Consider the following 15,585-nt stretch of genomic DNA (forward strand, 5'->3'; position numbering starts at 1 on the left):
GGTACAGTTTGGACAATGTATGTTGAAGTTAGAGCGACTTCCTGTTTCATGGCGAGAAGCACAAGTCTGCAATTACGCAACATCCACAAAACATTCTTTATGTTTCCATACATGAAGTGCAGAACCCACAATTGAAATCTCATGTAAATTGTAATTTTTCATCGTGCTTATAGGGGGGCACTATAACTGTGAGTCAATATTAAGATGTAGATGTGTTCAGGACATGACTCCTGTCAGATATTTGGTGCATACTGGACAATGTATGGTCAAGTTACAACAACTTCCTGTTTTACACATCAGGTTTTTTTTTCTCTCAGCCAAATTAGACTATTGGCTAGTCCGCCTCATGCCCGCCCTACAGACACGCAGATCAACCAATCATAGAGAACTACAGGCAGTAATGAGGATTTCTCATCCCCCTAATGTTTGATTCAGAGAGTAGGGGGAAGAAAAATGAGAACGAAACCTGCAAGCGTCGGACAATTAGGAAGCCGTCTGTCCACACTTAATCATAGAATGTGTGGACCAAGCTGTAAAATATGCCCCTGAAAAACGGTAGATGTCCCATGCACCAGCGGACTCCTAATATGTTTAACAAGGAGGCAGCGGCGTTACTTCAGAGGTCGCCCTCTGCCCGAACCTGTCACACACACAGTCACACAAGGTTCACACATCACACGGTAACAGAACAAACCTTTTCAACTAGTGTGAAACGGCGAGGAGACCAGACACACCCCAGCCAGCAGAGGAAACGGGTAGCTTTAGGCAGCTTTTGTTAAATGTTCATTGTATTAGGCATACTGATTAAAATCAGAAAGGTTCTTTGGCCTAAATGCTATGTCATATATATTTTCTCTTTTAGGGCTATATTTTTACATAGGGAAATACTTGAGTTGCACTGCTCAGTAACTTGCAAAATAAACGCAATATCAAAAATCATGATAAAATCTTGAATTTTACTGTAAAAAAATTGTGATATATCATTTTTGCTATATCGCCCACCCCTAGATGGCACTGATCTAGTTTGAAGTCGATCGTGTTATATCTCTAGGAGAAGTTTTTTTTTTTTTTTTTCCAAGTATGACACTTAAAGGGAAATTATGGATAAAAGGTGCAAATTCAAATCAAAATAGCTGCCTTTTTGTTGGGTTTAGGATATGGCTCAGAGAGGCTTTTATGTGTGTCCCCGCATTCCACGTGCCTACTGATTTCCGTAACTGTAGGTGAAACCTCATGAGGGGCTCAACTTTAGCAGGTGTCTAGGGGGGGCTGTTGAGACAGTTTACCACGCCCATGCACGAGACAAAGGCCCCACCACAGTGTCTTCCTGGTTGATCCAAAACTGAAGTGCCAAAAGCTGCCCTTCTCCGAGTGTCCAGTAGGAGTAGTTTGCACAATAGGGCAGTTTCTCATTGACCCCCATGTTTCACAGCATAATAAAACCTTTTTTGGACTTTCTTCATTCTAGTCTGTATGTGTAGGTCATATCTCCATGGCAACACTTGAATGGTGAATGGTGAATCATTTTGCAACAGGCTAGTTTTTATTTTATTGGACGTTAAAGTTTATGAATAATTAGGGGTGCGGCCTCCTGAGTGACAGTTAGCCTCTGGCCCTCACTTCTCCTCGGAGGCTAGTTGTCAGGATTAGCATGCTAACTCCGTCATCTCGACCTGGACTGTGGTCATTCGTGTTGTGGGGTTTCCATAAGTGACGAGATGGTTTGCTCTTTGATCAACTGAACCAACAGATGGTTTAGGAACACACCGTGTTAGGGTTAGCTTTAGCCACACTTGCAGTACAGCCTACTACCTATGACACATACACTAGATGCTAATCTGCAGCAGCCGGAGGATTTGGTCCGTGAGGGTCGGGGTTTTACATTCTCTGGGCATGGTACTGTGTTGAATATCAGTTTAAATCACAGATCATAAATGCTGGCTGCACTTTACTCCCGGAGCCGGTGTAATCTCTGCTAGAGACACGGGAGAGCCTGCACTCGACTCGCTGAGCCGGTATTTTTTATTTTTTTCTCCCCAAACTGTATTTCATATTATTTCATAGCAGGTGTAATCTCCGTTAGAGACATGGGACTCCCACTCACTTTCATGTAGTAACGTGTTCTGTTAGCCTAGCTCCCGGGCGGTGGAGCTAATGTGAGCTAATGTGGCTCATTCTGTAAACGTCAGCCAGACAGCCATATCTCCCTCCCCCCAACGTCACATCAATGCCCTTTTCAGGTAAGAGGAAATGCAGAGGAGTCAGTCTGACAAGATGGCGGCTCCCAGAGGCGATTATGATTGGATCGAGTTGAGAGAACTTACCCCGGTGGAGGGGCTACGTTAATTTTTTATACAGTCTATGCACGAGACCCATAAAATATAAAACTTATAAAAAAAAATTTCTACCTAAAACTCAATGGCCTTAGCCTATTTTATGTGATAAACATGTACAAACAAACAGAAATAGAGCACACATGATGCTATATCCCACACATTTACACACAGATAATGTTACATTATTATAATCTAAGCACAGAGAAGCTGTTTACTCTTACTTTCCTGCACTCTTTACCCTCTGTCATGTGTCCGCCACCACAAAAGAATTAGACACTTTATCTCTTAATTATGTGATCAGGATCTCGTAAACACTTACTGCTCTTACCGTTCTGCTAAGTATATAGACGTAACTCAAAATAAAATGATTGTGTTTTCCTTTTAACAAAACTTTGTTGAATTTATAGATTTTACATTTACACCGGAGATCGAAATTAGAGAACAAATTATTAGTACAGTACTTGATTTATTCTGAAATATTGTTATTTTTATAGTGTTCAGTATTTGATATAATATCAGCTGTGGCTATACCACAAAAACGGCTGTTTTTTTAAATAACCAAGGCACTTCAACAAAAACCTTTATTTAGTGAAAAAACAGTGATCAAAATTGGGGAACAGTAACTATTGTGTCAGAAGAGAAGATTTCAACAATGTTTTCTTCTCTAGGATTCAAAAATGAATAGGAAGTGTAGAGGCCACAGCTTTGAATGACTTCAGCACATCTGCATTCTTAGCTACAATGTCCCCTGTCACACTGTAAAAATGGTGAAACAGTTCCTTGAAGCTAAGAATATTGAAACAATGAAATGGCCAGCCCAGAGTCCAGATCTTAACCCCATAGAAAATATCTGGAAAATCCTTGTCAACAAGTAATGTCTAAGAAACCTACTCCAGTTAGTGAACTGTAGGAGAGTGAGCCTACATTTATTATGGCTAGAATATATTAGTCGCTGAATTAAATATGAATAACTCGACTCGTTAAAATTTAGGATTTAATTAACCTCTAAGTAGGGTACCACACCAAAATAAGACAGGATGTTTATTAAACTTTGGTGAAGGTTTAATACCTGTTAGCACTTAAAGTAATTGATTGTTTCAGTTTTATCAGTCTCGTCTCGAACGCGTTAGTTTGTACCACAGCCTTATCAGTGACCATCACTTTCTGTACAGAACGGGAGACTCTCACAACGATGTAAGTTAAAAACATTTATTTGACTACCTAGCAAGAAGAAAACAGGATAGTGCAACACTGAAAAGATGAGTGAAAAGGGTTAAATGTGGATATAAAAAAGTTTAAGACCAGAGTGATTCAGACCTACGGGGCTGGTTTATAATATTACTGGCGGACTTAAACTGGCTCTAAATAGCCTGTCAACAGAACTCGGATCAGAATTTAATCATCACCAACGTTTTCAACCAGGAGACGTATTAAAAGGCCATACTTACTTTGCCGTTGATATTACAGTCGCCCTGGCGTCTTACAGTACTGATGCAAGTTCCGTAGGTCCGAGTCCCGGTGTTTGGCGGACCTGAGTTCTGGTCTGTAGACTGGGTCAGCTGCGCAGTTGGATTGGCGGGCTTGTCTGCTCCCGTCGTCCGGGCTTGGATTCAGCTCTTCAGGTGACTGTACATCTGCACGTGGCTTGCCTCTGGTGGTTTGTTGGTTGACAAAAAAGTTCTGACCGGTTCGGTGGACTGGTATTTCGAGTTCGATGCAATTTGCCAGCCGGACAAAAAGGCAAAGACAGCACGAGGGGTTTTACTATACTTATAAAAGATAAAAACGTGTCGTAGAAAACTTATAAAGTTGTGCGATAAAAATAGATTAAAGCTAAAATATTTGAACAAGAAAACAAATATAAAGTAACGTCTCTTGCGAACTTTGGGTTAACAAAGTTGAACAAAAGAAACAAAAGAAAACAAAACGCAGCAAGCAGAAAAGGGGGAGAAGAGGGCAGAGAAGAGAGAGTGAGTTGGCGAGAAGATGAAGAAGAGAAGGAAGTGAAGCAGAGTGAAGTGGAGAAGAGGGGAGACACCTGTCTTGGCCTAACCCAACCCTCTGGTTCTGAGCGAATTAACTGTTTTATATTCCAGAATTCTAACAGGGAAGATTAAACTATCTCTGCATTATTTGTATCTTGTCGGAAAATCAATCATACACTGTTACACATTTGCAAGAATGTCTTTGAACAGCCAGTTGCGATGGAACATCAAAGTTTAACTGTTTTTCAAACTTTCAAACAAAGTCCTTAGTTACTTTGTCCTTATCACTGAAAGTCCCTCTGTCTCCAGAACAGAGACCGACCCACCAGTTCAAATGCTGGGTTTAAATTACCCTAGGAGGGTTTGAGGTTGTAAAACACACCTTATCTCATATTGAAACAAGTATAAAAACGTCTTATCTCCCACTCCCTTCCTGTGATGCTGCCTTCCTGTGATGCTGAGCAGAAAAACCAGACACAAAGAACTCACAAAAGAGCACTTCCTATCGGGGTCCTACAGCACTGTGGAAGAGACTGAGTCAGAATGGACCAAGATCAAACCATAGCAGTGTGAGAAACTACTGATGTCCTGTGGGTGCAGATGCGCAGAAGTCATTCAAAGCTGTGGCCTCTACACTTCCTGTTCATTCAGGTCAGTTTGACCCAAGGGATACCAGAGGACCCAAGGGTTAAAAATTTGACTGGATGATTGCACTAGATGAAAAGCCCAGGGATCACCAATGTAATTAGATTTCATCATCTGGTGATCATGAATGTACACTTGAGTGCCAAAATAGGACATTATCAACTTCTATACATGGTGCCTTCAAAAGAAGAAGGTTTCACTGGCTGTGATGCCTTCATCAGTGGCCTTTAAATGCCTCAAATAAGTTGACTGTTCAAATTAAAACCACAGAAGCCTTTACATGTTTATTTATCTCATAGAAATACAATGAGAATACATGTGCAGTGATAGTATGTTTACATGCAGTTTAACCTGATTATATTTGAGTTAAGGTCATAACCCGGTTTCTTAAACACCATGTAAACACCGTACCCTGGGTAAAATCTGGGTTCTCATACAAGACCTAGACAGAACTAGAGAACTCCTTCAGTTCCCTGATTATTCATGCATGTAAACAGCGTTCTCGGGTTATTATCGGGTTTCTCGACTGCGCATGTTCTCCACTCTGCGGCGGTAGCTTTTGACCCAGAAATAGAATAAACCAGGAATCAACAGTGCCGAAAACAACGTGAAAAAAACAACAATAATAGAGCAATACCTTTTAAACTGAGAGAACGAATACTAACTTTAATACCAAGAAGACCCGTTTCTGTCGTTATTCTGTCCAAAAGTCGGGCCGTTTGTTATTTTGTCAAAGGTAAACTGGAAATAAAGCTGTATTCAGTCCAGCTGTATGTTGGCAGAGCTCCACCTACTGTACCGGAGGAATTTTCCCATTCAACCCCCTCTCATGTAAACGTGGGAAACTTCAATAATCCGATCATTCCCTTAAACGAGGTAAGACCATCGGGTTACTGATGTGCATGCAAACACACTGATTGAGTATTTTAGCTCATCTATTACAGTATACAACTTTGAAAAATGCTGGATGAGGTTGCATACACATTGTATTACATGTTTATGTTTGTCCTTGGAAAATATTGATCCGTGTAGGTTCTTTTGTTGCAGAAGTGTACCTGACCATTTGTTTATATCTCTCCTTTCTTGAAAGTGTCCAAACAAAGCTTTCAAAATGGCGTTGGTGGATACTGTACATTCACAGCTATGTTTTCTTTGTTGAACACTAATGGATTCCAGGGGGGCATCTTCATTTTCATACCGTATTTTGTGTTTCTAACAGAACATGTTTACATGCTGCTCATGGCTGCTGCACCTGTATTCACCCTCTGTCTGAGACACTCTTGTTGCAGCGCCTATCTCTTTAAGACTCGCTCTCGAAAAAACGCTATCTGCTCTGATTGGAGTTTATAGGTCTCAGCTCTGGTCTCTGTACCGTACTTCGCCACTTCCTGCTGTGATAAATCACCAATAAAAGCTTCTACACCAAAAACTACTCAACGGGACATGTTCCAGCAGGAATGTCATCCAAAATTGAATAACCGTCAGCAACCAAGATAGCAACTTTCCCTGATGTTAGCATGTAGCTAGTTAGCAGTGGAGTGTAACTGAGAATAGTGGCACTTTCTGCTGAACAAAGACAAATAAAGGCTTCTAAACCATAAATTACTTAACCAGCAACCGGGAAACCAAGATTACAGCTATCCCCGATTAGCATGTAGCTACATATAGCAGTGTATGTAATGTAAACACTGAATTAATGTACCTGGAATAGATGACCATATAAAGAAATTCGGCTCGGGTTGACGTCAATTTGGAAACGGAGCGTTTTGGGGTGTTTCTGAAAATTGAAACACATTACTTTTACATACGTTTTCCTCATTTTTTGAGGCTTTGGCCACGTTTAATATGAACATCCAACATTGTAACTTGAGATATCACAATACCAAAAATTCAGTAGTCTGTGCCAATACCAGTGAAATTACACGATTCTCAATGCCACCGTAAAAAAGAGAGGTTATCTTTGATCCCATTTACTTAAACATAAACTTCTTCATTAGCAAATTTGCACAATATTAAAATGCCATTCCTATAACAGACATACAGAATATAAGAAGTAAATACAATGCAACCATTGGCCAGAGCACAACAACTTGAGATTCATACATGCAACAGAATGCACACACACACCCATTTACTAACAGTAAGTGCGGTCATTTTTACAGACATGGTTGTGGCAGGTAGTTAATGTTAAAACATTAACTTAATTAAAAAATGTCCGCAAACATTTGCAAAAGTATTTAGTTGACCAACTGAAATGTAAAGAGGCATGCTAACTGATTAGCCTAGGCTGCATTACTATGAGGTACAGGCCACATAAGATAAGGCATTATTGCAACAGATGTGTCCACGAGCCATCCAAACATCATGTAACGTGTATTTCAGTATGACAGATGAAAAAAGAAAACACGTTTGGATGTTGTTCATATATAGGAATCAAAAATCACCTTGGATTAGCAGCTGTACCGTAGCTGTCCTCCTGAATGCCTCCTATAGTTTAGTTTAGTTTTATTTTTGTTTGTTTTTCATCACATTGTTAAACATGACGTTACCTATCTTATTCGTTTTTGTAGGTGAAGACCACGGTAGCATCGTTTGCATCGTGGCTTGAGCAGATTGATGACGCCATGGTCATCTGCTTCATTCACAAAGTGCTTCCATACACGACTCATGGTGCCTTTTTTAGAAACGAGTCAGAAGGAAGTGAATGCTGTAGTTCACTTCCGCATGAGGTTTGTTATGCCATGTGAGCTACACTTCTTCGTGACCTCCTACTTCTGAATGCAAGTAGGACTGGAACACTCTATACTGCTCCCATTAGTTGGAACTAACGATGCCTCGATGCTTCCGGTGTCTCAAAAAAAAAATAGGCATCGTCTTTGTTTTTTATTTTAGAATCAAAAGGAATTGCAAGTATCGGTTCTCGTGACAACCCTAACTGTTACATTATATGACAGTAGGGATGTAACGATACACTCAACTCACGATTTGATACGTTTCACGATATGAGTTTTTTATTTCATTTTTTTTTTTTAATCAAAATAATCACAGACAAATTGTGACCAAATAAAATGATCTTTCATTCGTAGGGGAAAAAAATCTTTGAATTGCTTTCTTTACAGAATCTCTATTTCAGTTTATGTCCTCTTATACAGCTTAAATGGTCATAAACAACAAAATACATGAAAAATATCTCCTTTCTTTTGAAACAATTTCACAAGTTAAATAATGTAATTCAATATCTTAATTAACAAAAGAATATAAAATCTTGACCAAGAAAAGAGGTCCTTTCTTTACAAAAACACCGTTAAACACTGTTTTTGTGTCTTATTAAAAAGTGCAACTGAAGTAGTTCTTCACTTACATAACAAAGAATAACTAGATTTCTAAAAACAAACCAACACCATCAAAATAATAATATCAAATCTCTAGTGATAGAACTTTGCGTGGCTCTAGATGTCCCCCCGTCGCTTGTGACAGACACAGTATCAACCTGAACCACAGGAGCTTTTACCTTCTGGTAGAGTTTTGGCTCCATCACCTGACTGAAGTGCTGTGGTGACGGGGATGCAGTATCTTGGCTCCAGCGTGTTCGTCAACAGAAGGAAGCCCTCATTTTAACCACAGAAAATGGCCTCAAATCTTTTCCAATAAATTAACTTATTGCCCTGGTCATTTCTAGCGCTCTTGCGTTTTTATGGGGGAAAGGAGATGCAAAGTGTCTCGTCAGGATGGTTTGCCCATGGTTTGCTTCAGCAATTTTCGCTCAGGAGGTGGCGTTAACGTTTCGCAATTCATTTTTTCTGTCAACCGGTGGGAGTCGTCACTGACCTGTTCCGATTTGTATTCGTGTCCCTATATGACAGATTATAAGAAAAGCATAGGTCTCCAACTATCATTATCAACTTCTACACATGGTGGCTTCAGGATGCCTGTAAAGAAGAGAGAGAGGGTTTCAACATAATTAATTCCATCAGTGAGCTTTAAAATGCCTCATAAGCTTGCAAAACTTCATCTTTGCCTTCTGTGAGATATATTGAACTGTTTAATTTACCTTTTAAGCATGTTGAAGCATTGTTGTTGTGTACTGAAGTCTTATAAATTTAGATGCATCATCGTGTTGCTCTCTTCCCAGCCCTATAATACTGAGCGTTCAGTACAGGGTCTGACCAGCGCCTTCCACCATGTTGGCAATTACAGGGGAGTTCTCGCTCACCAGATGGTAACATGACCGTGGCAAAAGGAAACTATGTCCTTGCTCAGGAATTGTTGACATGTCGCAAACAATTTGAGCGCTTGCTATCGTCCCAATAAAAGCTCTTGGAATATTGCCCTTGAAAAGCAAACAGAATTGACTATATGTCTTGGGATTTCTCAGTATTTGACAACTGCCGTGTGAGGTCTTATACATCATATTTTTCTATTTTTGATGATTCACCAACAAAAGGAAGAATACCCATGGTAACCCCTTTTCACAATATTTGAACCATTTGCACGCAGCCTTTTCTCAGGTGGTTGGGTCTTAAAAGATGCACACCTTTTTATGACAATAGTTTGTGTCATCACTTGTTGAAATCCAGAGAAATGTTCTGATTTCACATCCCATAAACATCCCTTAACCTCACTTCCAGTAGCTGTTTTTAGTGTAAAATGAATGCTTGAACAAAGCCACTGTACACTACCTGCTTAGCAGACAGACACCGTGCATTCACACAAGGAGCAATGGAGGCGATTAAATCACCCGGAAAGCGAGTATTAGCTAACTGAAGCTAACCCCCGGCTCAGCCTATACGGCTGTGTTAAATGGAACTTATGCTAGTGCTAACAGGGGTCTGAATGCTTTTAAAAGAACAGAAATGAGCTCTCAGATGAAGTGTGTGGCTCTTAAAAGAGCCGTTGTGTTGTAGTGAGATCAGGCCATCAGTGATTTAACCTCCTTAGCTGTACAGGTTCTGCCCGCTCTCCGGTAGATCAGACGCTTCACTCTGCAGTTACGCCTTTCTTCTTCTTCTGGATTTCTGGCAGACTAGATGTCTAAAGGCACTTCCCTGCCATCCACAGTTCATAGTTATATCCATTATATTATATCCACAGGAACAGACTGATTTCCCCAAGGACTGCAACGATGGCGGCGTCTGCGAGCATCGTTGCAGTCATTGCGTCATTTACATTGATTTTGAATGGCAGCTTGACGCTTTCATCACCTCCATCACTTTGGGTGTGAATGCACGGTTAGAGACGAGTCGGTGAACATAGTGGAGCGTTTAGCAGCTAAAGAGGAAAATATTAATATCACGACTTGGAGACCAAACCAGAGCTGCATGTTGGACTTATTCATCATGTGGACACAAATACGACTCCAGTGAGCTGGAAGATGATGATGGTTGCTTTCTTGTCCGTCATTTTGACAGAAAGGATGGTAAAAATTCTGTCTAAATCTTTTTTTTTATTTAGACGTGTTTTATTCATTAATTTTCATTGTACCATAATTATAGATACATATATTAGAAGGATAAACCCCTTGAGATGAACCATCTTGTTTCCAAGGGTGTCTTTAATATTCTATAATATATAATTAATTGATTTACAGAAGATGCTTACAGATGATGCATTTATAGGGCCATCACTTTTCATGTCAACACCACATGAAGATATATGATTTTTTTCCTGCAGTTAAGCAGAGTTCACTAAAAAGCCTGCGGTCTTCACAGGTAAAGGTCTTTTTAAAGAAAGTGTAGAACACTCAGCTGCTGTGATCAGCAGTATCTATTGATCCCTTGTTTCTTCACTCGAGCTTCCACTGCAGAGCGGAGCAGCTGCACCGCATTCTGACTGAGAGGTGGCAGCTGACTTTACAGTTTACCTCATTGACATTATTAGGTGCTCTATTAGCATTGAGTTTGAAGCCAAAATGTTGCCAAATAGAAGTGCTTGCGTTTTGCTTTGATACCAAATCCTATGGCGTTGTCTTGTCAGGAAACTATGTTGCTGCTGCACGGGAGCAGACACTTTGAGATTTACTGGACGGGCTGTGAAATTAAGTTACGGTAACTCACCCTCAGTTCCCATCCATCAAAATAAGGGACGGTCTTCAGATTTTTTCCGTCATTGTTAAAAAACATCCTTTCAGTGACTGAAGATATTCGGTCGTCACAACCTCTGAATGGGTGAAAAATGCTCTTTTTCTTTGTATTTCTTTAAACATATCACAGTTGCCTTGGGTGTAGTAAGCCAACATTGTCCCTTCAAATTAGATAGTTGAAGAGGCTTTATCCCACACGTTTATGTACATCAGTGAGCCAGAATACCACCATTGTGACACACAGTTTCTTGATTCTTCTCTCCTTATGGCCTTTTTTCAGAACATTTTTTGCTTTATGTGATGTACAGTAGAGACTGTGTGCATTTGACACCTCCGGTGATATTATGTTTGGATTTTAACCAACACGGTTGTGGCCCCTCTTGTCTCCATCAGGCCCGTACGACAACAGGACAGTGTATGAAACCCTGGACATCGGCTGGCAGCTGTTGCGAATCTTTCCCAAGGAGATGCTTAAGAGGATTCCTCAGAGTACCCTGGCTGAATTTTACCCCAGAGAGTCTGCTGCCCGTCACTGAGCCGCACCGAGGATGCCCTGGTTCTAGTCCCATTTACCTGTTTACCCACCATCCTCCTCTCCTTCGCTTACTTTCATCTCCCCCTCCAGCTCTGTGCCGCCTCCTCTTTCTCCACTGTTCTTATTCCCTCTAGTTTCTCTTCTGCTTGAATCACCCCGACCACACCCCCTCTTCTCTACCCTGAACGAGAACAGGGCGATAATCTCCCCATTCTGTAGATGTACTGTAGCGTAATGTGTCCAGAAGTTTGGTATCGAAAGTGTCAGTGGTTGTCATGTCTACCCCTTGATTACAAAAAAAGTGAACATATCCTAAAAAACTATAGATGAGTCCTTATTTATTAGGGTGTTACAGCTGGATCCCTCTTTTCTTTTTATTTGAAATAAATTCAATGTTATCAATCTCCAACTTAACACAAGAGGTTTCGAGTGAGTGAGTGAGTGAGTGAGTGAGTGAGTGAGTGAGTGAGTGAGTGAGTGAGTGAGTGAGTGAGTGAGTGAGTGAGTGAGTGAGTGAGTGAGTGAGTGAGTGAGTGAGTGAGTGAGTGAGTGAGTGAGTGAGTGAGTGAGTGAGTGAGTGAGTGAGTGAGTGAGTGAGTGAGTGAGTGAGTGAGTGAGTGAGTGAGTGAGTGAGTGAGTGAGTGAGTGAGTGAGTGAGTGAGTGAGTGAGTGAGTGAGTGAGTGAGTGAGTGAGTGAGTGAGTGAGTGAGTGAGTGAGTGAGTGAGTGAGTGAGTGAGTGAGTGAGTGAGTGAGTGAGTGAGTGAGTGAGTGAGTGAGTGAGTGAGTGAGTGAGTGAGTGAGTGAGTGAGTGAGTGAGTGAGTGAGTGAGTGAGTGAGTGAGTGAGTGAGTGAGTGAGTGAGTGAGTGAGTGAGTGAGTGAGTGAGTGAGTGAGTGAGTGAGTGAGTGAGTGAGTGAGTGAGTGAGTGAGTGAGTGAGTGAGTGAGTGAGTGAGTGAGTGAGTGAGTGAGTGAGTGAGTGAGTGAGTGAGTGAGTGAGTGAGTGAGTGAGTGAGTGAGTGAGTGAGTGAGTGAGTGAGTTCCTCCCTCCCTCCCTCATTCAATAATAGGCAACTGCTGTATTTGAGTTCATGTCAGTGGCTTCAGGTTTGCTCTTCCTCACGCTTCCTTGGGAAACGGATGTATGTTGCTCCCTTTTCTGTCATTACCTACTCTGGAAATAATACAGTGGATGTTTACATTATTTGTATTTTTTGTTTGATTTGTCTTTTACGAAAAACAAGTATATAAGATTATATTAAACATTCCCATCTGTCTACAGAAACTAATTCTTTGTTGTGCAACAATAATGGTTTTGTGAGGTAATGTGTCTGTGAATAAATTAAATTATAAGAGTATGCTGTGTCATCTCTATACACGCGTCATTCAACACCTTCATATACAACAGGGAGCGGACCATATTAGATCATGTCCTCTGAACAGGCTCCTCTCTGGTCACACACACAAACTCACTCATTTAGTCCCGTCTGACCATATGTAAAATACCTGAAGTCATTTCATAGGGATTGAATATAAATGTTGATACATAGTTATTCAATCAAGCTCTAAACTGACAGGTTCAGAATGTTGGGGCAAGTATTTCCAACTAGGGAACTATTTCTTGTGTCTTGCTAAATAAGTGTAATAGTTTGGGTCACAGCTGAGCAGCTCCACATGCAATTATTGACTTCAAGAGCTCCTATGTAAAATAAAAAAAAATTTCAATCAACTTTAATAGCCAAGTATGACACATACATACTGCCAGAGGGGAGGAGTTCAAAAAGGTTATGACCAGGGTGAGTGGGGTCTTTGGTCATTTTCCCAGTCTGCTTTTTGGTTCTTACAAGATACAAGTCCAGGAGGGAGGGCAGGGGGACACCAATGATTCTCTTAGCTGGCCTGATGGTGCGCTGAAGTCTATGAAGATGTGCAGAGGATGGACTCACTGACCGCAGTGTAGAAGATGGTGATCAGCTCCTGTGGCAGGCCATGTTTCCTCAGCTGCCATAAAAAGTACATTATCTGCTGGGTCTTTTTGAGGATGGCTTTGATGTTGAGTTTTTCTTTAAGAGGCTTTTACACCCTGACAATGTTAAAAGTGAATGCCTGTTCAGGTTTTGGAACCTTATGATCCACTTTAATGGCAGAAGGATGGACGGCAGCTCCATTACTGTTATCTGTCCAGCTCTACTCTACTAAAACAATCTGCATTTCCAAATCTCCACTGACACCTTTTTAACCAGAGCTCATGACCAAGCAGACCTTTGAGCTTTGATTTTGTATTCTAAACGTACTGTTTCCACTGTCACACATTATTTCTTCCTCTTCAGAATAAAGGCCAGCCTTACACTCCCTGAAACAACAAATACACAACAACATTAATGCATTATCAAATGCACTCCAATGATCCCAGAATATGTTTGTCCAGGGGAGTAGCAGTTATTGTAGGACATCCCTGAGAACACTAGTTATTTACAATACATCATTTATCTCAATCCTCAGTAGGGGTTGTGAATGCAGCCTACCTTAGCTCCTCCCCCTTCACCCAGGTGCAGTATAAAACGCCCAGTCGCCTTCCGGTGTGGTGAATAGGGTCCCTGCTTTTCTTAATTTCAGTTGAAGTTGTTTTTCTCTTTACTAATTTGTGTCTTTTTGTTTTATAGGATCCCCTGCTGTTTTGTTCTTGGACCAGTGGTTTCTTTTGGCCTTAACTCTTTGGTTTATTCTTTTGGCCATTTTTGCTTTTTTGTAGTTTTGATTTGTTCTCATGGTCCTTTTCTGTTGAATTATTGAGTTGGAGATATTGTTTATGAATTGGGTTGTTGTTTTTGTTTACTTTCTTTTGCTTTTTGTTTCTTTCCTGATTTTCAGTGCGGCCTGGGTGTTGTCAGCTGGGAGGCTAGGCACTGTGGTGAACACCTCACTCCTGGTGCATGCGAGTAGGCACTGGGGCTCCTTCAGTTCAGGTTTTTGTAGTGTGTTGTGTTGCACCCCAGGCTAGTGGGAATAAGCACATACCTAGTAGTCTGCCTCCCACTGAGGCCCCAGCCCACTGATTTTAGTTTTCTGTTATAGTTATCAGAGTTTATTTTATTATTGTTTGTCAAGCTGTCCTTTTAGATTCATTGTATTAATAAAGTTTCTTTTTAGATTGTTTCTGTTAATTAAATGATCTTGTTATACTTAACTTGTGTTTCTCCTTTTTTTTTCCCTTAGCAGCTCTATATTCATATATATATTATAGCTCCACAGCTTTATTAAGTGCCATGCCAAAACACATTGTGGAAACCGTGTCAGGGCTGAATGCTTGTGACCGCCCTCTGTATGCATTCCACTGTATGCTCGCTCACGGGCGAGGGAATGTACCTTACAGGTGTGTCACGAGGAAGCACTTCTGGTTGAACTTTGGATTATCTTGCTATGGCTGCAGAAGAGAAAGAGCTGGAGAAAATTCAAGTCATTACAAACCTATCAAACCAAGGTGAGTTTGATCATGTTAATGTTAGTGTCACAGTACAGCACTGACACAGGTGCAGTCACGACACGAACCCCCGATACCGAGGTCAAATATTGAGTCGTTCGCTTTTGATGTGTAGAAAAGTACACTCCTCGTGGAGCACTTGCTGTGAATGTGTGTTTGAAGGTATTTTGATAAATAGATTAGGCAGTTCTTATGTCAGTGATAGACCTTTGATGTTTGGGGTCAGGTAGTAGTGGGATGATAGCGTTATGAAGGTGCTATAATATGAATCACATGTCACAGTCCTTAATGCACTGTATGCTGGGGAGAGCTTCCACTGCTCTTTGACTGACTCACAGTCACACTACTATAATGGTGCCTAGACTATTTAAAGGGAAGGTCCATTATTATTGTTTTTTATAGGTTTTATATCACTTTGTAGCTTGTCAGTATATAAATATATATATGCAAATCTGATCATTAACACTTTGGTCATTTTCCCCATTGACCTGATATAGGTTTTTGTATGATGATTTTGCTTATTTAT

General features: G+C 40.8%; 1 protein-coding gene across 1 annotated transcript in view; it reads left to right on the plus strand.

The window, feature by feature from the left end:
• The window catches only part of atp6v1ba (ATPase, H+ transporting, lysosomal, V1 subunit B, member a), a 56,039-nt gene extending 43,911 nt beyond the window's left edge, over positions 1-12,128 (plus strand). Inside the window, exon 14 of the mRNA XM_083922658.1 lies at positions 11,439-12,128. Within this exon, the coding sequence (XP_083778784.1) occupies positions 11,439-11,581 (143 nt within the window). The 3' untranslated portion in view covers positions 11,582-12,128. The remainder of the gene's footprint in view (positions 1-11,438) is intronic.
• Positions 12,129-15,585: the final 3,457 nt, after the last annotated feature.

The sequence above is a fragment of the Echiichthys vipera genome, assembly GCF_963691815.1.
Source record: "Echiichthys vipera genome assembly, chromosome: 11".
Taxonomy (NCBI): Eukaryota; Metazoa; Chordata; class Actinopteri; order Perciformes; family Trachinidae; genus Echiichthys; species Echiichthys vipera.